This window comes from Meleagris gallopavo, chromosome 25, assembly GCF_905368555.1.
Source record: "Meleagris gallopavo chromosome 25, MGAL_WU_HG_1.1, whole genome shotgun sequence".
NCBI lineage: Eukaryota > Metazoa > Chordata > Aves > Galliformes > Phasianidae > Meleagris > Meleagris gallopavo.
The window spans coordinates 2,124,256-2,148,084 of NC_139428.1; the positions used below are offsets into that span (position 1 = coordinate 2,124,256).

General features: G+C 54.2%; 1 protein-coding gene across 6 annotated transcripts in view; it reads left to right on the forward strand.

Annotated features, from left to right (window-relative positions):
* Positions 1–23,829, forward strand: part of PHACTR4 (phosphatase and actin regulator 4) — a 41,271-nt gene that overhangs the window by 16,041 nt on the left and 1,401 nt on the right. For 5 of the 6 annotated variants that reach the window (XM_085208537.1, XM_085208539.1, XM_085208540.1 and 2 more), the window contains 11 exons: positions 12,522–12,698; positions 13,106–13,186; positions 15,786–15,950; positions 16,065–16,418; positions 18,843–19,416; positions 20,010–20,236; positions 20,682–20,832; positions 21,373–21,428; positions 22,177–22,238; positions 22,778–22,915; positions 23,559–23,635. In XM_085208537.1, the coding sequence (XP_085064663.1) occupies positions 12,522–12,698; positions 13,106–13,186; positions 15,786–15,950; positions 16,065–16,418; positions 18,843–19,416; positions 20,010–20,236; positions 20,682–20,832; positions 21,373–21,428; positions 22,177–22,238; positions 22,778–22,915; positions 23,559–23,635 (2,062 nt within the window). Of the gene's footprint in view, positions 1–4,972; positions 6,792–12,521; positions 12,699–13,105; positions 13,187–15,785; positions 15,951–16,064; positions 16,419–18,842; positions 19,417–20,009; positions 20,237–20,681; positions 20,833–21,372; positions 21,429–22,176; positions 22,239–22,777; positions 22,916–23,558; positions 23,636–23,829 lie in introns of those variants that run through there. The other variant, XM_085208536.1, reaches the window with a different exon arrangement.

The window sequence follows — 23,829 nt, forward strand, 5'->3', positions numbered from 1 at the left end:
GTCTGCTCGGGGTGAGGCATTGATCAGCACTGAGCAGCCTTCCCGTGGGTGCTTTGCTGGGGGGGCCGGGGGGCACTGCGGTATTTCTTTTGGAGGAAAAAGCAGCTTTGACGCTGAGCGTCCTCTCATCTCGAGAAGCCATTCCCTCCTCCGCAGCAGAGATCCCTGGAGCCCATCTCTAAGGCAGGGACCTGAAGGACGAGGGTGAAACGAGGCATCCTTTTGTCATGTCTTCCTGGCACCGTGTCCCCAAAGCACCGGGTCGCAGCGTGAGAGGGAAGGAGGCGCTGCAGGGTCCTGAGGAGCCACGAGGATGCTGTGAGGACGGAGCTGTGGGGAAGGGCTGCAGGAGGTGGGGATGTTCTGAGCATCAATTGCTGATGGGTCTTCAGGATCGTCCCGGGGGTCCCTAAGCCATCTGTGTGATCCACTGCTGTGTCAGCAGTGCAGGAGAGCACAAGAACCAAAGTGATCCGGCAGCGAGGAGAGGAAGGCCATAACGAGCGAGCCTGCCTGGCTTGGCTGTGAGCTTGCTAGCTCACATACCTGGAATAGCAGCACTCTGTCGTTCTTAGGCTGCACGAGTTGAGAAGGTGAGCAAATATTTGCAGAGCTCGTGGCTCAGGCTGCAGTTGGAGCTGGCTGTACCGAAGTTGGTCCCAGCGGGTTGTGACAAACAGCCCCGTTTGCATTTATCCATATGTCCCACCAGCAGTGCAGGAGTGCTGTTTGGTGGTCTCAGTTTGGGATTTTTAGGTGCTGTTTTGGGATCGTGATGCTGTGTTGGCACCCAAAAGCAGCATCAGGGTAGAGGAATCGGTGTGGGAGATGTGAGGGTCCTACTTGCACTGCGGCAGCAACCTCAGGGAGAGAGCTTGCTGCAAGGTGATGACGAGCTGTGCCTCCCAGACTGTTGGTATTATCTAATCCTGGGCCGTTTCCTTTAATTATATGAAATGTCCTTGACACTGTAAACAATTGCCATGGCATTGTCTGTGCAGCACTGTGAGTCAAAGATGACGCATGGCCAGTGCAGGGTTGGGGACCGGAGCTGGGCAGCGTGCTCCATGGGCTGTGTGCTCCTTTGGGAGTGGGACTGTTGGAGAGGGTCCAGAGGAGGCACGAAGATGAGCAGGGGGCTGGAGCACCTCCTCTGTGAGGACGGGCTGAGGGAGCTGGGCTTGTTCAGCATGGAGAAAAGAAGGATGCGGGGTGACCTCAGTGCAGCCTTCAGTACCTAAAGGGAGCCTACAGACAGGAGGGGAATCAACTCTTGGAAAGGGGAGATAACAGCAGGACAAGGGGAAATGGTTTGAAGTGGAGGGAGGGGAGATTGAGGTTGGATGTCAGGGGGAAGTTCTTTACAGAGAGAGTGGTGAGGTGCTGGAACAGCTGCCCAGAGAGGCTGTGGATGCCCCGTCCATCCCTGGAGGTGTTCAAGGCCAGGTTGGATGGGGCCCTGGGCAGCCTGGGCTGGTGTTAAAGGTGGAGGTTGGTGGCCCTGCACGAGGCAGGGGGTTGGAGCTTTGTGATCCTTGAGGCCCCTTCCAACCCTGGCCATTCTGTGTTCTGTGGCTGCTGTGATGTGCCACTGCTCAGAGCAGTCCCTGGGAGCCCCATGGGACTGAGCTCCCTATCGTTCTCTCGGTGCTTAAATAGAGAACAAAGCTTGTATCAACGTGAATCACAAAGTTGATAAACTGGAATGGTTCCTCTCAGAGCTGTCTTCTTGTATGGGGCAAATATTTATCCGCATTGTTTCAGAAGGCAGATTTGTGCAAGTCGGAGGTCAGGCCTGTCGTTACAAGGCACGGCGTGCTTGGAAGGAGCTTCTGTGCCTGCTGTGTGCATCTAAAGCAGCAGTTAGAAAGAAATGCCAACTGTATGTGAGATCCGAGTTGCATGGGTGCAAAAAAAAAAAAAAAAAATAGTATTTTTCTCGTTGGCTCGAAGGGACCGAAGCCAAATCTGTCTGCTGTGCCCTCCAGTTCCTGCGCCGTGGCAGGAAACTTGGTTTTCTCTTCCAAACGAATCTGCTCGAGATGATCAGAAGCTGAGATTGTGTGCCAAACTCGCCTTGCATTTTAATGAGGAGTTTCTGGCCTGGTCGATAATGAGGGCAGAGCAGGTGCGGTGGGAGTTGGGTGTTCCCCAGCAGCAGAACCATGGGGCTTTTGTGAGCCTCCCTGGGCAGAGCCAAGCGAGGGGCGGTGGGATGCCCTGGCACCGGTGCTGCCTGCTGGTAATTGGGAAAAAATGTGACTTCAGAGCGTGGCTTGGAGGTGTTGAAGGGTAATTGGGCTCCTTGGTGCCTGCGGCGAGCCCCAAGAGGCGGAGGATGTGCTGAAACGCCGTGCTGCAGTTTGGGTTTTTGGGGATGAGGGGTGTGTGTGCTTTCTGGGGCTTCTGCCAGACCTTAAAAGGAGGAAATGAGGCTGCTGCTGATCCTCCTGCCCTGCTCACCGGCACATCTGCAAGGACTGGGAGTAGGAGAAGAGCCTCGGGATGGCGACTCTTGTGGTGAACGTGGGCAGAGCTCCCTCCTGCTGTTCATTTGCAGCCTGCAGTGCTTTGCAGAGCCCGTCCGTCCCACTGCCTTACAGGAGACCCTTTGCCAGAGGGCTCGGTCGCTTGCCATAACACCAGTGTAAAGCCACGAGGTGTTGGAGCAAGGCATGCTGACTGCGTTGGGTTTGCCCAGCAGGGCAACCAGCTGAGTGTGTGCACTCATCCGGGTCAGTGGGAGAGGTGTTGAACCAGAGCAGACCCCGTATAAGCTCTGAAAGGAGAGGGATGTGCTGTGTCTGTGCTGGAGCTGTGGCGTTCTGTCTGTCTTTGCTTCCAGTGCTGTGCAATAGGGAGCCTTGGGTGCTGATGGTTGGTAGGTTCTTCTCTTCGTTTTTTTGTTGTCTGAGGGTTTTAATGGGTAAAATAGGAGTTAAGCTAAATGCTGTTTCTTCCCTAAGCAACAGAATAATTAATGTAATGTTCCCCATGTCTTTGCTTAACGTTTTCCTAATAGTATGGCTGCAAGTGACAGATGGGCATCTCGCCTCCGAGTGCTTCACTGTTGGGAATATGCTGTTGCTTTGCTGATGCCTGATGCTTTGCTGGAATGCATCCTGTATCTGTGCTTCTTTTGGCTTCTGACCGGTGCTCCTGTTCGTGCTGCTTCAAGGTGCTCCAAAAAGTCATTTGTTGGCTTTGGAGGTTCCCTTGCTGAAGGACAGCCTGGCTGTGAATCACCGCAGCCCTCAAGTTAGCTGAGATGGGACCGAATCTTTAATTTTCAGGATTACATTCCTTAGCATTCCCTCATCAGTGAACAGGAAAATATTTAGCATATGTGGTAAGTAATTAGGGCCAATGGTGAGGAGGCACTGAAGGTATGTTTTTTCAGCGCTCCCATTGCAAGTCCCACGTCTTCCATTGGGAAACAAGGCTAGGGGGTGCCTCGACCTCACATCCTTGTCCCAGAGCTGTTACAGAGCATTTCCCTGCTCCCTGGGACAGGTGAGGCTCCTTTTGTCCCTCTGCACCGTGAGGATTCCAGCTGGGCTTCTCCTTCTCCAGCATGGGATGGCCACACTCAGTCCAGCTCAGCTCCTGGGCTGCACAGAACCACGTTGGCTGTGGGATGCTGACATCCCTAGCAGGGAGCAAAGGGCCCCATCACCACCTCACCGACCCACTGGTGGGGACGAGGGGATGGGAATGCTCTGCGACATGGGAGTTTCCCATTTGGAAAAGTCTCAGGAAGCACGGAGGAAATCACATGGCTTGGGAGCACTTACCTCACTGCTCTGTCTCACCCAACGCAGCAGCTTTCATCAGAGCATGCAGGACCTGAACAATGCAGTGCCAGCTGGCTTATAAATAAACGTGCTTCCGTTTCCACACCAGGATGGCTTTAATACCACATGAGGGGAAAGGAAGAGCGTCACGTTGTTGGCTTGTGACCTTTGAGCCCCAACCATCGGGCCGTAATGTGTAACTCCTCCACATCTCCTTCTGAGCACAGTCCAGAAATGGTCACCTCCGTGGGCAGCCACGTCTTGTTTTCACACTCATTCCTCATTCTGCCAACCCGCTGAGCTTGGCTGCTGAGCAGATTGCGATGGAGGACATCCAGAGTTGCCATCCCCTCTTCTCCTCCCTTCAGCCTCGGTGAGATGCTCCCGTGGGCATTGGGAATTCCCATTGGTATTTCAAGCGGGAGCATTTTTGGGCTTCCTGCAGTGACTGCTGATGGGCTGGGAAGGAAAACGCCCAGTATTGCTGGGCTCACACCACCGGCTCCATCTGCAGGGTTGGGTAATGCAAAAGTCCTTAATGTGCCCGTGGCTGAATCATGGGATGTCAGTGCCTGAGTCACTGGAGATGAATGCGGTGTTTCACGTCGGTGCGAACTGAAATGTGAACAACAGTGTCTCTATTAGAGCAGCTAATAATACTTGTGCTCATTACGGGTTTCATTCGATTTTTAAAGTGAAACAATCAGGAAGAGTTCCTCCTGCAGTGTGTACGGACAGACCGGGAGTCTGCGGGGCCGGGTCTTAATGGGATGCTGCCCTGGGTGGAGAGGAAAGGGAACTTGAGAGGGGAGCACCTATGTGACACGTCCTTGCTCCAAGCGTGGCTCTTCTTTCACCTGGATGTGCTTGGCTGGGGGCTGAGCTGTGCAGCCCCGGCGTGGTTCTGTCTGTGGGCAGCCACAGATTTGTCCCATGCCCTATGGGGAGCTGTGGGCTGCTCCCATGCTGTGCTGAGGCAGGTGTCCGCATTAAAAGCTGATATTGCTTTTGGGTCAAATTTCTGCTCTTCCGTGCTCTGCTGTCCTCCTCCTGGTGTTCCTCCCCTCGAAAGAAGAGTTGCAGCTGCTATTCTTTGAGTGTCTGAAGCCCAAACCAAAGCTGCGCATCTGCAGATCTTTGCTCCTTGAGCAGCACGGCTCTGCAAGCATCAGTGAGCAGCACTGGTCAAGTCTCATTGATGGTTCATGAGACCTCATCAGTGCTGCAGGGACGTGGCAGTGGTTTGCTGCCTGCTTTTGTGCGCTCACAGCCCTGAGAGTCACTGAAGCACTGAATCTCTGTGGTTGTTCCAGCTTCTGGGCTGCAAATGGAAACCTTCCATTGAAACCTAATGGCGTTTTACTGATGTGGAAGAAAGGGTTGGGTGTTGATATGCTGCTGTGCTTCAGCAGGCTGTCGTGTGTCAGCTTTGTGCACTCTTTGGTCACTACAAATGCAGCATAAACTGCACTGAGGCTCTCTGGAAGTTGGGCAGCTGCAGAGCGAGTGCACTGCTCTGCAGCAGGGAGGTTCTTCCCATCTCCCAGGGTGTGCAGCTGATGCACAGTTTGGAGAAGGCATCCAGCCTCTGATCTCTGAGCTTTATGGGCCTTCACCAGCTGGCTGTGGATTTAAATGGCCTTAAAATGGCTTTTTTCCTTTGTGTCAAAGCAGAGAGCCTTGAAATGAGGCGGAGAGAGCATGCGAGTCCGTCTGTCCTCATCGGGCTGCCGGGCCAGGGCAGGAACACGGGCTGCTATCTGAGCACAGGGATGGGGCCGGAGGTGGGTGGGTGAGAAGAGCAGCCGTGCTGGGAAGCTGATGGAGGCGGTGGAATTTGCTGATCCGCCCACCTCTGTGCGCTGATCCGTCGCTCCTCCACCTGCAGCTGGCAGAGATGTGGGCACTCCTGCTTCCTCCCGTGTGGCTGCAGCTGTGCTTCAGCAGGCAGGTAGCAGGCTGTGTGCTGGCACGTGGCGTGGCAGCAGGGGGGCTGAAGGCGCCGGTGTTTCCCAGGTGTGTTTGTCACTCAGGTGGGGATCTCAGATGTCACAGCTGTCCCCTTCCTTCTTCCTTTTGGGGCCGGCTCCCACCCCGCACGTGGGTCAGGTGCTCCTTTGGGTTCCTCTGCTTGCTGCCAGCTGTAGGTCACCGGGACCCTAACAAACTCTGATGGAAAACCAAAAGGAATCCAAGTGGATATGCTTGAACTCTGCTGCGATGCGAAGGGTCGGGGGATGCTTGCAGCTGGAGCTGTCGGGACGGGACACGAATTAAAAAGAAACTCTCCTATTTTCCTTTTTAAAGAGCAGTTCTCCTTTGTGAGATTGAAACGAGAAGGTGCCCTCCCTGCTCCTGCCTTCCTCCCGGTAACTTTAGCAGGCAGAGAATTGACACTAAGCTGCGTTTTATTGCACGTCTGCCTCGATGCGCGTCAGCTCCGGCGCTCTTTTTGAGATCCCCTTTAATCTCAGAGCAGTGCAACCTCTCCGTCGCTCAGAGCGCCAAGCTTTCTCGCTCAGGATGGTGCAGTTTGGGTTCGGGTTTGTGCTGTAGTGAAGCCCCAGCTCTCCTCGCTCCCGGTGAGGAAGGAGCGAGGGGTGTTGATGCTTTGGGTTGTGCAGCTAAGTGGCTGGAGCGTGGCTGTCTCCTCCCCTTCCTAAGCTTCAGCCCCAGCCAGCACAGCTCTGGAATGACAGGCATTCCTGCGCCAGGGGAGCTGGCATGGGCGCCTATTTATGAGAATCAAGTGCCTGGGGAACGGGGAGCGGGACCCGCGTGGCCCACGGGCTGCCCTGCGGCTGCTTCTCCTCCGGCTGCTCCGCTCGCGCCGTGCCGGACCCCTCGGGTGTGGAGCGACCCATTTGGAGGACCCCGGTGCTCTCCCAGGGTTTGGATTCCTTCCTTTCTCCTCCCGCCGCCTCCCGGAGAGCGGCTTGGGAAGGGATCTCATGGGGCAGCCGCGCTTCTCCAGACCGGTCCATCCAGCTGCCGCGGGTGAGTAATGGAGGGCGAGGGAACGGCGGAGACGTGGGGCGCGCAGGCTGCAGGTGGGTCGGGTGGTGGGAGCTGGGGGGATGCGGAGCTGGGAAGAGCCCACGGCAGCAGCTCCGCTTCCTTCCGTTCTCTGCCCCGGCGCTGGGCTCAGGCTGCGTTTTTGGGATAGCTCATCCCTTACCTGCGTGGCTCAGGGTTCGCCCAGCGCTGGTGCTGCAGTGAAACTCCCCCAGCGCCGCGCTGGGAATCGGCCCCAGCGGCTTCCAAGGGCTGCTTCCTTCGGTGTGCAGGTTCTCCCAGCCCTTGGGGGGCAGCTGGAACAGTGCTGGGGGGAGAAAGGCCTCGAGAGCCGCCCGCCTGCTGCTTTCTGCATCTCAGAGTCTGAGTTTTAGGGGACGAGATCTGGAGGACAGGGGTTGCTGACCAAAGCTGGATGCAGCACTGCTATTTCCAGGGCTGTGATGCACGGAAATGAGGACGATGCCGTCACCTCGCACTGAGCTCTTGCTCTCTCTGATCCCTAACGTGGAATTTGCTGATATTTGTACTGAAACAACTGACCCCAATCCCCCTCCATAAGGGACTACTTTTTTTTTTTTTTCTTTTTCACTTTTGGAACTTTGAACCTCCCAAGTGTTGTTAGGGCACAGATGAAACTGGTGGCTTTTCTTTTGCCACCCCCGGTCGCTCCGGCTGGTCGTGTTCAAGAGCTGCTAAAAATAAGTGGTGCTGAGGGAGAGTGGAAGGGAGAAATAGGACTTCAGCCTCCTCCGTGTGGTCAGGAGCATCAAAAACAGCATCCCCTCGGGTCTGGGGGCCGTCAGGAGCCCCGTCTGCTCTTTCTCCCACCCCGAGCACCAGATGTTGGTGATTCTCAGGGGAAGGGGCTCTCCTGGTGTAGGACTGCGGGCTGGGGGTTCTGCTGCTGCTCATGGGCTGCCTGAAGCTGCTCTGTGAGTGCACTTGTAGTGGTTTAAGGTCTGGGTTCTCCTCTTCCCCGGGCCATTCAGGCAGTGGACACAAAGCTTTTCAGGCTGCTCTCGGAAGCTAGCAGCATTTACCCAAAGAGCTTCTTTATACTTCAGCCTTAGCAGAATTTCCATCAGAAACGCGTGCTGAGATGATGGGGGCAGAGCAGCTCAGGGCTCTGCGGAGGTTTGGGGAAGGAAAGCAGCGTGTTCTCAGCCTCCTCCTACCCGCTTCATCCTGCAGCTCTGTCCCAAGCCTTGCCGACCCTTCCTCCTTGAAGGAGGATTGCGTCACTTTGTTCGTGAAATGAGCAGCTTCCCCCTGGGTCATTTGGGAACGTGGGATGAATTGTCAGGATGAATTGTCAGCATCTGTTTAGGGATGCTTTGGTTTCTTCCCATCCTTCAGCTGTGCTTTGTTCGGGTCTTGAAGTGATTTTCAGCTCGTGGCGTGGTGTGCCAGCCGAAAACAACACCAACCCCTCCCTGGCTGTGCTGCTTGTGGTGGTGTGTGGCCCAAATTAAAGCAGTTTGAAAGCTCCCCAGGACCCACTCCGTGCTGACCGCCCTTCAGCACAGCTTGGTTCTAATTGTAACCGTTCTTATGCTCTCCACCAGGGCTGCAGGTACCTTCCTTGCGAGCTGCAGCCCTTCCCAGAGGGGCAGCCTGTGCTTGGTGCCATGCCTTGTGCTGGGCTCTGCGCTGTACCAAAGAGTCTTCTGGAGCTTGGTTTGAAAGCTGAGGGTCAGCTCTGCCTGCTCACAGCAGCTCCACCTGCCTGGGATGGCGGCGAGGCCATCGAACCATCATACAGAGGTTACATTTCCTAAAGGCTGGCCCCATCGCTGCTTGCCGTGAACAACACGGTGTTTCCAACTGCCCCACGGCTCTGCCACTCTGACCCAGTGAGAGCTGACTGTGCCATGGCAGGAGGAAATGCTTCACTCTCCTCAGTAGTGACGCAGCCCCAAGCCTGATGGCAGCTTTGGGAATGGATGGCACGCAGCCCCTTGCTGACCATGACGTGTTGCAGCCCACCTGCGAGGCTCCAGCTGCTCCCGCTGACACAGGAAAAACATTGCAGCAGAGCGGCCTTGCACAAGAGCTCACACCTAACTCGGGGTGCAGCAGGAGGAGAGCTTTTCTCTGATGGCATTTTAATTGCAGGAGTGGAGCACAAACGTGTGGCAGTTTGCAGAGGGGGGGGTTGGCACCTGGTGGCTCTCGGACCCCTCCGTGCCCGAGGGGAGCTGCATCCCTCCTTGTTGGCAGAGCCCGGGGATGCAGGGGGAGGCAGAAAGCTGCAGCAGTGCCAATTCTGTGATGGATCCTCATCTTGCTTCAGTCTCAGCGTTTTGGTTAACACAGATCTGCTGCTTGGACAGCTCCCATTCACCTGTTCATTTTGCTGGGAGAAGATACGGGCAGGTTGTTTTCGGATAGGGAGGTAGGACACGGCCCCCAGGGCACAGCCTCCTTCAGCTGCTGCTCTGTGAGGCATGGGCTGGGGCAGGCATGGAGCTGCAGGCTTCCCCAGCTTGGAAGGGACCCCCGTTGCCCCCCAAGCCCAATGCCTGCCCCACACAGCACCACCAATGGCTGAAAGCAGTGAACAGTCCCCTCCTCTCGCTCCCTCCTCTCCTCCTGATGCACCACTGCAGCAGGCTTTGCTCCAAGGTTTTCCTTTTCAGGAGGGGGGCACCTGGGGGCTCCCCCAGCTCCAGGGCTGTGTTCCTGCAGTGGACATTTCCCTGTAGCTTTTGCAGTAAGGCTCAACCGGGTTGTTCTGCAGCACGGGGACACACTGAGACCCGCTTACTGGAAAGCTCTTGACCTTCTAATGAGGACTGCCAGCTTCACCCAGGCCTCCAAGACCTCATTTAACCTTTGTAAGAAATTTAAAACAGGTTTACCAGCCTGGGACAGCAGTGGGGCAGGTTCCTTCAGCCTGGGTGCTGAGCAGAGCCAGGCCCACCGCATCCCTTGGTGGAAATTTGAGCTGGAAATGGGCCATAGTTGGCACAAAAGTCCTTTTCCAGGGCAGTGTGAGGACTATCATGAGCAATCACTGAACAATGAGGGTATTTAAAACGCAGGTCGCTAAAAGCACACCTACAGCAGCTGATCTGCCTAATTAGCAGCGAATGTTAATTCATAATTGCATCATAACAGACTATTTTAAACACCCCTGTCCGCGTGGTAATTAAGGGATGGTAGAAGGAAGAGTGGAAGGGACGGTGGGTTGTGGGTCCTCCTGGAAGCAGCCTGGCCCTGGCACGGGGCAGAATGCATCCATATAGAATTAAAGGGGCGGTTTTGGGGACATCAATGTCACCCCAGGGGTTGGAGGTGCCGTAAAGTGGTCACACTGTGCTGGGCTTCGTTCTGCCCAGGGTGAAAGGGATGCTGAAAACGATGGTTGTGATCTTATGCTGGCACAGTGTCTGCCCCTCTGCTCCTCCTGCACCGCTGCTGTTGGGCACAGAGCTGAGCACAAAGCACCAAAACCCACTGTTTTCGTGTTGTTTGAGAGCTGGTTCTGAGTGCAGTCCCACAAGCTGGTGGGGCAGCATGGCAGGCAGGCAGAGCTGCTGTGTTGGATATCAGTGCTGAACATCACAGCAAAACCTGGCTGTTGGATTCACCTGCACGCCTGGCACGAAGCTCCACCCTGAGATGGCATTCAGCAGCAGGTTCCTCCCCTTGGGATTAATCTCACTCGGGGGCTTTTCCCCTCTGTTCAGCTGCTCCTGGTGCAGGAATTTGTGTCTTCTGCACTTTGGGGAGGTTTGGGGTGCAGGCTGTAGGCTCAGCAACCTCTTGGGTGGTAGTTGGGCCTCTGAGCATCTGGACGGTTCCTCTTGGGTGTGTTTTTTGTGTCCTTCCTCCTTCCCACCCTCTGTCCCAGCAGAAAAATCGCAGGGTAGAGCTGCAGAACATCCTGGATTGGAGCTGACATCGTGCATGCTGCTTTCCATCTCAGTTCTCTCTTAAGGCTCAGCTCAGGCATCACACTGGTCACCTTTCTTTGAGACAAAGTTGGCTGGCGTTGGTTTTTTACCGCCTCTGGGTGAGCTCTGTTAGGGGTTGGTTGGGAAAAAATAAAACAACATAATAAAAGGGGAGAAAAAACGAGAGAGAGAAAAGGAAAAGTTCTCCCTCAGGTGCCCTCAGCTGTGAGAAATGTGGAGCTGGAGAAGAGGAACCTGGGCAGCACTGAGTGCTGTGGGTAAAGTCTGAAATGGCCGCAGTTGGCTCCGAAGGTCGTTTTTCCCCTCCAGTCTGCACAGCAGTGGATCCTTTCCTTGCCAACCTGCATCCTGGGCTGGATTTCCTCTTCTGCTCCATCGTTTGGTTCAGTACTGTGCTACTCACGCAGGATCTGGATCCCAGCGTTGAAATTCCCTCTGGTTTTCCTTGTGCTGCTCCTCTGTTCCCCATCTTCATATCAGCTGTGCTCAGAGCATGGTGTGCACAGGGTCTGCTCCAGGGCCCAAAATCCCACACTGGGCAGAGCTGCACGTAGGGCTCCAGCAATCGTCAGCACTGGGGCTTTCCTGGTTTCTTTCCTGTCCTTGGCCTGCTCTTCCCTGTGCTGACAGGGAGCTGCCTTTTAACGTTGGAGCTTATCTCCATGGTGGATATTTACGTGATATAACAATACGTTTCTAGCTCTTTGTTCTGCATGCAGCATGGCTTTCCCCTAGAATTCCTTTCTTAGCCCTGGGAGAAGGGATTCTTGGCTGACCTCACCGTGTGGCCCAGGGGGTGTTGTCTTTTCTGCAGCACTCCGTGCAGGCTTTGCCTGAGACCGACTGAAAGGGCTTTTGTGATCCCAGAAGGCTTGCAAACTGCAGAGCATTTGGCTGGAAGGCTCCGAAACGAGATGCACAAGTGCAGTCAGTCCCAGTCTGTTCTGCACGCCACGAGCGCTCCTGGATGGAGCGTGGTGCTTCCGCAGGGCTGAAGCTGTGAGCTTCTCACTCTGCAAACCGAGGCCACCAGCTGGCTTCGCTTTGCTTGTGTGCACTGTGATGTCTGCTGCAGGCAGCCCTGGGTTCTGCTGATGGCAAGCAATCCCTCACGGTGCATCAAACCCCCCGTGGACAGCCACCGGTGCAGGGTGTTGTGCTCTGGTTCTGCTTTGCAGGTTGTTTCTTTAGGAGCTTTCTGCTGCAGTGAGTTGGGCTTTTCCTTTGTGTGCATCCCTTCCTGCCTGTGTGTCCTTCTCGTGGTGCTCTCCAGAGACCTCGAGCGCCGTAGGTGGAGCGCAGGCTGCATTGTGCTGCTTTCCTGTGGAGCTGTTGCTTTTGGCCAGCGATGCTGGCTGTGTTTCTAGAAGAAAAAGCAGCGAGGCTCAGTCCAACACCAGCAGCTGGTGCAATGGGGCTGCTAGCTTCCATGTGTGCAGATGGAGATGGGCTTCGAGGTAGCCGTGCTCGTGTTGTTCAGTGAGTCTCGCGCCAGGTTTGCAACTGCAGCAAAGCAATGCGTGCTGGTGGGCGAAGCTGTCACACTGCTGACTGACACGGGTCCTTGGTTCCGTAGGAAGCTGCCTGTCAGTCACCCTTGTGCTGTTAACTTGGGAAACCCCCCTTGTCTCCCCGAGCTAACGCCAGTTGCTGATGGTTATGTGAAGGCATGGAACCTCGCTACCTTCTTTGCATGAGCGTGCGGCGCCGTTTCCCCGTGCACAAGGGCTGGGAGCTGGCAGCAGCTGTGTGCAGCACTGGGGTAACTGCTGTGCTCCTCTCCCTGCAGCTGAAGAGGTGGATCACCCCCCGAGTGATGCGGGTATGGGGGTCGACGTGCTGGAATCGGGTGACACCACACCTCCTACCAAGAGGAAAAGCAAGTTCTCGGGCTTCGGCAAGATCTTCAAACCTTGGAAGTGGAGGAAAAAGAAAAGCAGTGATAAATTTAAAGAGACTTCAGAAGGTAAAGTGGGGGGGGGTGGGGTGGGAGGGTGCCTTTTTCCACCTGGGAGACCTGCAGCTAGTGAGGAGGCCTGAGGGCTGGCACGTGTGAGAAGCAGAGCAGGAATCGGTGGTGGGCCGGCACCTGCAATCTCTCCAGAACACCTTGCCATGGAGCTGTAGTTTCAGACAAACAAATTCCTTCCTGGAAGGAACCTCCCCAGGCTGCTGTGGGGAGGGAGGGATTGCTCAGGCCTGAGCGCAGTCCCTCCGCCCTCCCATTAATCTGTACCATACAATGAAATCTGAAGCCCTTTTATTTCCTCTGCAGGACCTATCCTTTAAAAAAAAAAAAGTATCTTCTTGAACTTCTCTCCTGCCCTGTTTTCTGAGTGCTTTTTTTTTTTTTTTTTTTCAATTTAATACCAGTTTTAGAACGAAAGATTTCAATGCGAAAGCCAAGAGAGGAGCTGGTAAAAAGAGGGGTTCTATTGGAAGACCCTGAGCAGGGTGAGTCTGCAAACGAACTTATCCTCACCTGTCTGTGTTCTGCGTAGCTCACCTTCCTCTGGCACCCTTCAGCCCTTCCGGGAGATGAATTTAAGGGCTCTTTGCTGGTATGGTTCCTGTCTGTCTGTCTTACCCTTTTCAGTACGCTCTCTCATCTGACTGTCCTGGTAAGGAAGGCAGTGTGCTCAGTTAGGAGGATGTGCCCAAGGAGTGCAGCACCTGTCCTGCTGCCAGTGGGGAGGGCAGGGCCTCCCTTGTGTCACCCCATCCTGTCCCTCTCGTGCCTGTCCTGCTCCGCCCTGTCCCATCCTGCCCAGCCCCCCATCACCACGGGCTCACCCTCTCTGGTTTGCTCTGACCGTGCTCCAAGCTGCACTCCATCCATTGCAGGAGAGGCAAACCTCAGAGTTCAGGTTTGAAGGCTCCAGGTTTGGAAAAAGAAACCGACTGATGTCTTCGGGCTGCCTGGGTAGGGGAGTTTCCTCCAGGGGCTGAAGATGGGAACCTTCGTGGTATGGTGTTACAGCTGATCACAGCTAAGCTTTCCCTGCCTTCAGAGAAACCTTCCCTGCTTTCTGCCATCCTCGATGGCTGAGTTGGGGCCACGCTGTCAGGATACCTTTTCAAGCAGATTTGCTCACCTGGCTGTGCTGGGAGCTGTTGGGCACTGCTTTGGGTGGCCTGTGGAGCAGAGCACTGTACAACTACCTCGAAAGCCATGCTGCAGAGTTAACCTAATGCAAATGTTAGGGTTCTTCTAAGGAAGATACAAAAGTGGAAGTGAAAAAGTGGTTTTCAGTCCGAGCTACTGAATGCTGGAGTTAAAACTAACAGGGTTGCTTGCAGCTGCCCTCTAATAAAAGCCACCTACAGCAACCCGAGGGTGTAAGTGATGGGCTGCAGGAAGGATTCACCGTGGTGCAAAAGCATGTGAGGTCATGGGGTGAAACTGGAAGAGAGATCAAAGGCTTTGTGCAGCAAACTTCCAACCAGTGGTGGCAGAAAAGAGGTCTTCCAAACCGTGAGGGTGTAACAGAAGCGTGGCTGCGAGGGGGGGTTCCTTTCTGCTTTCAGTCATCTGATCGGGCTTAAGAAACAGAAGATGATTATAGTCTGAATAAAGCATAAACCCAAGGTATGAGGGAGCAGTCGATATTGTCAGGAGGGTTGGGTTAGAAAGCGCATTATCTTAATCCCTCACTTCCATGATTTTTAGACACCGGCGCAGTCATAAGAGGATGGAGGTAGGTTATTCTATTTGCAGTTTCAAAACCCGCTCTTATGAGGTCGGTTAATTTTCTTAGGCAAGTTGGTAGTGACAAAAAATCCGGAAACCTTTAGGGAGGAGACCTGTGCTGCTGCTCCTGAGCCTGGTGGTGGCCCTGGAAGTGGAGTGCGGGGTGAAATGGTGTGAGGAGGGCAGCAGGAACACCCTGCTCTGCTTGAGAAGGGCATGCCAGGTGTGAATGACTAAGGGGAAGCAAGATCCTGCTGGTCTGCCTCCCCTGCTGAAAGCTTCAGCTTGCCAGAGGCAATTATTGCTATAAAAAGCTGCAGCTCATCTCTTGAGTTTCAGCCCTGGCTGGGGAGGAAACTCCTTCTTGCCGCCGTCTGCGCTTCCTGCATTTCATGGCAGAGCTGCTCTGCATCTCCTTGCAGGAACCAACGCTGTTTTGTTGCAGAAAAGAAAACCTGGAGAGCTTTCAGCTTGGTGCTTTGTGTTCAACTCCTGCATAACACCTTGGTGTGGGGAAGGAGGCCTGGGGAATCAGTCCGAAGGTGGAATAGCACATAGGTCTGACACCTGGCGGGCACTTAATGCTGAGCTGTAATTGTCTGAGAGATGGCAGGCTGAAAATGCCAAGGTTTTTAATCAAACTCGTTTTTACTCAAGTTTTCTTGAGAAGGAAAGTAGTCATAGAATCATAGAAGCACCAAGGTCAGAAAGGACCTCCAAGATCATCCCATCCAATCGTCCCCCCACCACCAGCATTTCCTCAGTACAGCAGGCATCCAACAGTCAGAACAGGCACTGCCCCATGAGAATGGATGTGGGATGTTTTGCATAGAGCAAAACGTGATCTTTGTGCCAAATTCAGGGCTGGAATCGTAAGGAAAATGGAGGTGCTTCAACACACATTAAGGCACTGTCAGCATCTGTTGTTTCATGTGCAATGTGTGTGACTTGGCTAGTGCTGGATTTTGTACTGCAGCACAGAATGTGTGATTACTCCTGAGGTGAGTTGGTGGGGAAGCTGCTGGAGGTTAACTGTGATTGCAGCTTCCTAGTCCACTGGTTTTTAAGTGTGGTAGCATTCTTTCTAAATAAGGTGGGAGATTAAGGAGCTGCTGAGGAAAGCCCTGCTTGATGGGGTACAGTACTGTACTGTTCTGCTTGCTGCTAGTGAAACAAAGAGCTCTCAGCCCAAGCTCCAGTTGGTGTTGCTGTGCTCTCCTCTGCAGAAGGCAGACCGAAGATCTGTTCCTGAAACCAGGGAGAAATGGGTGCAGATCGGTAACAGCTCACCTCAGCTGTGTCTCCTCTGTCTTGCGCTTTCTGAATGTTTTCTGTTTGCTTCTCTCCTCCCACCCCTTGCAGATGGTGAAGAGCCAGACAAGGTGAATCCGTCTGCACTGAAGAATGGCCACACGGTGCCCATTGGTGGTCCTGGGGTCGGTAACCTGCACAGCCAGGAAGAGGAGGCCACGAGGTCCTCCAGCCTTAGGAAGTCTGTTCTGGTCGAGGAACCGAAGAAAAGACACGGTAAGAAACCAGCTGCGTGCAAAATGGGATTCTTATAGTGCTGGCTTTGAATTCTCATCTGATTCTTCTCGCCTCCTCGCTGCCTTTGGTCTCTTACACTGTATCTCTTTGCAGGTTCATCCAGCAGCCACCCTGGTTCCGAATCAGAGCCGCCTCAGGAGCCACAGCCCCGCCAGCCTCTGCTTCCTCCCAAAAGACCTCCCTCCACTTCCCAGGAGGCAAATGAGCCGCAGGGAAAGGATCCCCCACCCGCCGGCAGCACTGCAAAAACTGACCCCTCCTCCGCAGCCCCCGCTGTGGCAAAGACAGTCGTTTCCACAGCTGCCCCCTCCCCAGCCCCCAGGACTCTGCCCCCTGTTCTCACCAGTGCCAACACTACTGCTCCTACGAGTACAACCAGCACAGCCCCTGCCAAACAGCCTCCTGTCCCCCCACCCAAACCCACCAACAGGAACAGCTCCGTGATAGGTAAGTGCCTCCAAAGCTGCTGCAGTGGGCGTTCTCAAGCCCTCCCTTTGAGAATCTCTTCCTTTCTTATGGTTGGATTTATCATGAACGTCGGGCAGTTGTTCCCCAAAGGTTTGAAAGGTTTTAGCCCAGGCACACGTGTGCTGGAACAGTGTCATCACCTGCCATAAGCCATCCAGTGCGTCAAACATGCACTCCTCCAGCATTACCTGCAGGAGGGAATCCCTGCCTGCTTTGGAGTGGTGCAAGGAGAGGGCGTTTTAAGACTGTCTTTAAATGCTGATGCTTCACTCAGAGCTGGGATTCATCTGTGAACAGCTGGGAGTGGTAGATGGCGTGTGAGATTTTTGCTGTGCAGAGCTGTAGTCAGTGAGAATCAATGCTTTTAGCATCAATTGAGCAAAAATCCACATCATGCTGAGCAATGTGTGCTATGGCTGGTGTGCCAGGTGCTGGCAGGGGTGGTTCAAACTTACTGGTTGTAGTCAGGCACCTCTCTGAGCTCTGTGATGGGGTATTGCCATGTTATGAGTCCTACGACCCGTCCCACGGGTGAATGCTCTTGTGTAATTCAAGCTGAATCTTCACACTTTGAGGTATTTAATTCTTCAGCTTTCCAAGGAGGTGATTTGGGGAGAGCTTCTTAAAGCAGAGCGAGGTCCTGCTCTGTTCAGGATTTTTATAGGCCTTAAAGGTGCAGCACTGCTGGGAGAAATGAGACAACTTCAATCCGTGTGATAAGCTGCTGTGTGTCACAGCCCTGCTGACCTTTGGGTTGGGTCAGTTAGTGCAGGTCAGGAGGGAGGTTCCTGAGCCAATCAGTGAGACACATCTGCATTGTTATCACAGAAACTGGAGGCGTTGCCCAGGTGTGGTTGGGGGAGGCAGTGCTGGGAGCCTACATTGTGTGAAGCAGCCCGAGCCACTGCTTGGAGCTTGGGCTGCATCCCTCCGTTCTGTTTGGAGCTTCTTGCTCTAGCAGGTTTTGCAAGCAACCTTGGTATGGCATTAAACACTCCTGTATGCCAGACCAGCTTGATTAGTCTGACCATGCCTGAGCGCTTGATGAAATACTTTCTTGTTTTCTTTAAGCTGTTTGCACACATCAGAGGTGGTATTTGAAAAGCCCCGGTGCTAATTGCAGGAGGTAATTGGGTACAAAAAACGTGGCTGAAGACAGCAGTCTGTCAAACGTGTGCTCAGCCCCAGCCCTCTCCCACACACGGGCTGCAGGGATGCGGAGGGGAGCAGCCGGACCTGCAGCGTTACTTGGGTTCAAATGGAGATGCAGGGAGGTTTTGCTTCTCTCTGCAGGGCTGTGCGTTCCCTGCATGATGGGCTGTAACTGCAGCGTGCGTGCTGTCACTGCCGTGCAGGCCTTGTTTTGTTGCTGTGGATAAACAGCAGCAGTGGAATTGGCTTTGTGAGCTCTCTGCTGGTCTCTGATGCAGGCTCTGACTCCAGGCACGCAGGAGCTGAAAGCAAGGCTCAGGGCTGGGCAGCAGCTGTGCCGGTCGGTACAGAGGTATCCCCCTCTCATGGAGGGGATGCTTTGAGTGGCACCTGACCCTTCTCCATCCCCTCTTCCTTCTGCCAGCCAGCCGATCTCTTTCAAAACCTGTCTGCCCTTATCCTAAGAGTGACTCGAGCCTGGTCCCACCAGGCTTGGAGCGCTGCTGAGGGGATGCTGAAACTCTCTGGGTTGAGGCTGACGGGAGCTGAGGGCATTCGGTGTTTTGCACAATCTGACTCTTAATCTACAAAAGGGAAGTCTAAAAATGCAAAACATCCCAAAAATGTGCTCACCTCTCTGCAGCTATGCAGCCTTTATCTCAGCGCAGCTCTCCCGGCTCACAGCACCCTCTCGTGGTGCCGGGGGCTGCAGGTTCCTCCAGGCCCCGCTTAGGGCCGCCACTCTGTCACCATCGCCTGCAGGTGGCACGGCGTCCGTGGGCTGGGCCTGCAGGTGAGGGGAAATGTGGAGAGCATCTTGCTGCCTGCACTTCTGCTGACTTTCGCCTTCGGGTGACATTTCCCCAAAGCTGTTGAGTGTGCGAGGGAGTTGTTAACACAGCTGGAGTCCGGGTTGCCATGGTTGTCTCTGATCCCTTTGCAAACAGAACTGTGAATACAGCCACAAAGTGCTCTGTGTACCTTGGCTGAGGCAGAGCTGGATCAGGTCGAGCTCCATCTGCTGTCACTGGAGGGCTGCTGCTCTTCTCCCCGAAGCAGCAGGATGCCCAGACCTCTCCCAGCCTGCTTGGTTTTGGCTGCTCTCCCAAGTCTCACCTTTGCTGGAGGAAGAACAAACTAGAGGCTTGCAATCTGCTTGTTTCTGGCACCTGAATACTTTCCCGTGCTTGTTCCACGCTAGCAAAGGGAATCTGGCAAACGCCCTTTGTGTTGTTTTTTTTTTGTTTTCAGCGGAACTTTCTCAAGCAATAAACAGTGGCACAGGCTTGTCCAAGCCTTCCCCTCCTCTCCCACCGAAGAGAGGCCTCCTGCCTACCAACCCACCGGAGGCAGCCCTCCCCTCCAAGCCCCCAGGTGACTGGACAGCGAGCCGTCCCGCACTGCTCCCACTGCACATGGCACCCACCTACCCACCGCCCTCACCATCCCCACCGCTGCCCACACACATCCCTCCGGAGCCTCCACGCATGCCCCTGCCCAACTCCACCCCTGTCTTGGATGCCCCGCGCTCCCTGGACCTGCCCAAGGAGACCCCCCCTCCTCCCAAAGACTTCAGGTCCCTGGAGGTGTCGAAGCGGACGGCAGAGCAAGGCTTTGGTGAACCTCCCGGGCTGCCCCGTCTGCCCCAAATCCCTCTGCACATCCGGATCCAGCAGGCCTTGGCCAGTCCCCTGCCCGTCACCCCCCCCGCCGAGGGCTCGCACAGAGCTCACTCTCTGCTCTTTGAGAACGATGGCCTTGGGGAGGACAACGGCACGATGGGCAGGACGAGGTCCCTGCCGGTCACCATCGAGATGCTGAAAGTGTGAGTAGCTCTGGTGCGTGGTGGTGGTGGTTCACAGCGAGGCACAGTGCTGGGGCTGTGATGGTGAGAGACCGTGTGCTGGGCCGGGTGCTTCGTTTGCAGCCATTTTGCCTGTTGGCTGAATCCGTTTCAGCCTCTCAGGAACCTGACACATCTTCTCAGGAAATTAACCCTGATTCTGGAATTTCATCACTCACAAAGGGAAATGTATTCCAGAGTACAAATGCGGGCTGGTGCCAGGGATCTGGCCTGGCTTTAATTGCGCTAAGACAAAACAAGATCCTGGATTTCATCCATTCGTGGCCTGCTTAGTCTTTCCTTTTGCAAAGCAGAAGTGGGAGAAGGACTGTCCTGTGTTATAACAGAGTTGAACTCGAAAGTCTCGAGGCTGGGTAGTGAGAGGGCTGTTTTTCTGCAGTGTCTCTGGCCTTTACTCTGTGCTCTGGGGATGGTGGGGGATCACGAGGCTGGGGCTGCTCTTCCTGCTCGGGTTCCTGGGCTCCTCACCGTCCCGCCTTCAGTGGGCTGAGTGGAGCCAACAGGGCATCGTCTGTGGGGTGTGCAAAGAGATGTAATGGTGTGCTTCTCGTTAGTCCAGACGATGAGGAAGAGGAAGAGGAGGATCAGGAAGAGGAGCAGAATTCAGGCCCACGTGTGTATATCGGGGACGTGCCGTCCATCACCGTCATCCCAATGCTGGTGCCCCAGGTCCTGCCGGAGGAGCAGGAGGGAGAGGAAGGGATGAGTGACTCTGACTCGGAGGGGCCCATCCTGTACAAAGATGAGGAGGAGGATGAGGAAGAAGATGAAAGCCATAACAGTAAGGCTTTGACATTGCAGCTGTCCTTTTCTTTCTCTGCTGAGCTTGTGCCCGGCTGTATTGAGCTCGGTATCAAAGAGCAGTTCACACAGCGCTTCAAAGCAGCTGGCTCTTGGTTTCATGATGCACCACGTGTCCTCTCCCCTACCTTTTCAAAGGCTACGGCAGCCAAACCTGTATGCTCATCTGACAAGATGCTGCCCCTCCGGCTGCAGGTTGCTGACCCCCCTCCAGCTGCAGGTGGCCTGTGCTGTCCCACCCCTTCAGCTGGAGGGGCGTCGCACAGGGATGCTGGCTGCTGCTGTAGTGATCAGACCCAGCAAGCTGGGAGCTGTAGTGAGCTGGGAAAGCAAGCCCTAGGGAAAGCACAACTGGCAGTGGCTCATTTCGCTGCTCTCAGGCACTGCGGTCTTCAGTCCCGTCCCATCCCTCTCCCTCCCCGCAGGCACGCTGGCTAACAAAGTGAAGAGGAAAGACACGCTGGCTATAAAGCTGGGGAACACCACCACAGTGCAGGAAGAAAAGATTGTCTTCCCTCGGAAAAGCAAAGAGGAGTGGAATGAAATTCGGCAGCAGATCGGGACGACGCTGATCAGGTACAAGGAGCGGAGGAGGGTGGTGTGTCTGAACCCTGGGCACAAGCTGCTGCTTGTCCAAGCAGCCTCTGCTGCAGCATGGCAGGTGGTTGGGCAGGGCTTCTGGGTCAGGGCTGGAGGCTCAGTGTTGCTTTCCCCTCAGTTACCAAGGCTGGAAGTCTCTCCTGGAGCAGAGCAGTTGAGCAATGTCTCTTACCAGTGCTGTTTACAGATGTTAAATGTGTTGGGAGGGGAGAATCTCAAGGACTACAGAAGCATTGCTGCTGTAAAATACGGTTGGCATATAAAGCTGTGAACAGCTGCAAGCTGCAGGCTGCGTGCCGATGCTCAGGCTGTTGATATTCCAGCCTGTCTGCTTGACAGCACTGAGAAGTTATCCATGAGCTTCTGTAGTGCCTTCCTGGCTTGGGCCTGTGGGTGAGCTGCTGATGGAGTGGAGGGGAGGAGAACCCAAAGCAGGACAGCAGTGGCTGGTGGTCTTTGTGCCCTACTGGTGGATGAGCAGATAACACACGATGCTCTTGCCGTGCTTTTCTTTAGGCGACTGAGTCAGAGGCCCACAGCAGAAGAACTGGAGCAGAGGAACATACTTCAGCGTGAGTAGCGCTTCTCTAGCGGCTCTAAGTAATAAAATAAAAGCTGCCTTGTTTTTCATCTGACATTTTAGTCCAAGCGTATGCGGAGTCTGCTTGAAACGTAGCGATGGAGGTCTGTGCTTTGGTTGTATCACTGTAGTAAAGCAGTTCTGCTGGTTTTTACTGACTCTGGTGAAAATCAGGCCGTAGCAGGGATAGCACACAGTACAGTTCAAAGCACCACGTTATGGAAAGGCCACCCATCCCCTGCCTGATAGCTCAGGGAAAGTTGGTTAAGACTGCTCTGAAGTTGCACAGCAAAGTTTTTGTTTGGACTGGACTTCTCTTTGTGGCCCAGACATTACAGCATTGTACTGCAGGATCCAAAAAGTTCATTGTTCAGTGAGTGCTGTTTCTTTTGGCCATACCTTGTTCTGCAAAAGTTTTAAATAAACATATTGGGGAAAGGGAAACGTTAGTTCAGGAAGTTTTAAATATTTATCTGCACTGCTTTTCTCTTCAAAACTATTACTATAATAGCTTGGGGGAGGAGTAATCCGCAAAGTGGTTTTGAGGGAATGGCCATTAATCTTAAATACACAGAAAGCTGGAGAGAATGACTCATTCACACTGCGTTAAGGCCCACAAGACCACTGTCATTCAGTGGGCTGCTGGTGAGGAAGGGTATTGACAGAAGGCACCTTTCAAAGCTTGTGATGCTTACGGGAAAAAAAAAGACGTTTGTTTGTTTGTTTTTTCCACTTGGCAGCGAAAAATGAAGCTGACCGTCAGGCTGAGAAGCGAGAGATCAAACGCAGGCTCACCAGAAAGGTACTGCAGGCTGTCGTGCTGCGATGGCCATCTGGCAGAGCTGTGGGGGTTGGTGGTGGCCAGGAGGTGCCTGGCTGTGGGTGAGGTCACGGGGCTGTTGTGTAATTGTCCCCAGCGCCCTCTGACCGCGGTGACTTTGGAATGTGGGTTGTCAGAGCTCTTGGCACCACAAGCAGGTTTGGCACTGACAGATTTGAGCTGGTATCAAGTGTAACAAGCTAGATGGGAACTAAATTTGGCACCTGGCACTTGAAAGGGATGCTGGCCTGCCTGTAGAACCATAATTCGGTGGCTACGATGTTCACATCAGGCTCCTGGAAATCCATTTCCAAAGTAACTACAGCTCGAGAGAAGTTGTGCAGAGCAACGGCTGCTTTGGCCACGGTGCCCAGGTTACACGCTGCTGTTACTCATTGCTGGGGAAAAGCTTCCCATCTGTGGTTCAGGACCAGTGGGAACTGCTCTTTGCTGTGCATGGAGTGACTGCTCCTGAGCTGCTCTGAGGACAAGGCACAAACTGTTTTCATTCTCGTGTTCAGCTTAGCCAAAGGCCTACAGTGGCAGAGCTGCAGGCCAGGAAGATCCTGAGGTTTAACGAGTATGTGGAAGTAACAGATGCTCAAGACTACGACCGGAGAGCAGATAAGCCGTGGACAAAGCTTACACCTGCTGACAAGGTAACAGGGAGCGCCCCGGCCCCAGGGAGGGGCAGGGAGTCAGATGGGATGTCCCAGACAAAAGGGTGAGCCAAGGTGAATTGCTCTGTTCTTTCCACCTCTGGCACCCCACCCACTACCAGCAGTGCACGTTCGCCCTGTGTGCTGGACTCAGCCCTGCTTCCTGTCCCCTCCAAGGGGACACAGAGCCTGCATGTCTGCCCTGTAGTGGCTTCTGAGTGATGATATAAGAAGATGCAGGGTACAGATGTTGGTTGGAGGAGTGCAGTTCCTCACAGGCTGAAGCAGGCTTAGGCAAGCTGGCAGGGGAGATACCTGTTGTCACCTTCCCTGGCCTCCTGTGGGGGCTGCCCAGCCCTGGGTGCGGAGGAGGTGGGGCAGGTTAAACAGCCTGGTGTGAAGTGACTGCGAAAGGTGGGGGTGGCTGCTGCAATTTGAGCTTCTTCCTCTACTTAAAGATGCTGAGGGATTCAGGCTTAAGATTTAAAATCTGTTGTTACTCTTCACTTTACCACCAAAAGATGATATCAGCAGGAACGCTGGAGCCACAGTGCCTTCTTCCCATGTCTAAAGCTCACTTAAAATGGGGATAGAGGGTGGTATGCTCTAGCAGGAGATAACAGCTCTCTCTCTTCTCATGCAGGCTGCCATCCGGAAGGAGCTAAACGAGTTTAAGAGCTGTGAAATGGAAGTCCATGAGGAGAGCAAGCAGTTCACACGGTGAGTGAGCACATACCATTATGGTGCCTATAGTATCAAGCCTAGCAGGGTGCACTGTACCTCCTCAAGGATCGTGGCATGCTGAGATTCTGCTTTTAGGCTCCATATTGCCTGCTTCTCTAGGAAAAACAATATTCCCTAGACAGAAGTAACCTGCGTATCGTGGCCCCCCGTGGCTGAGCTGTGTTTGCAGA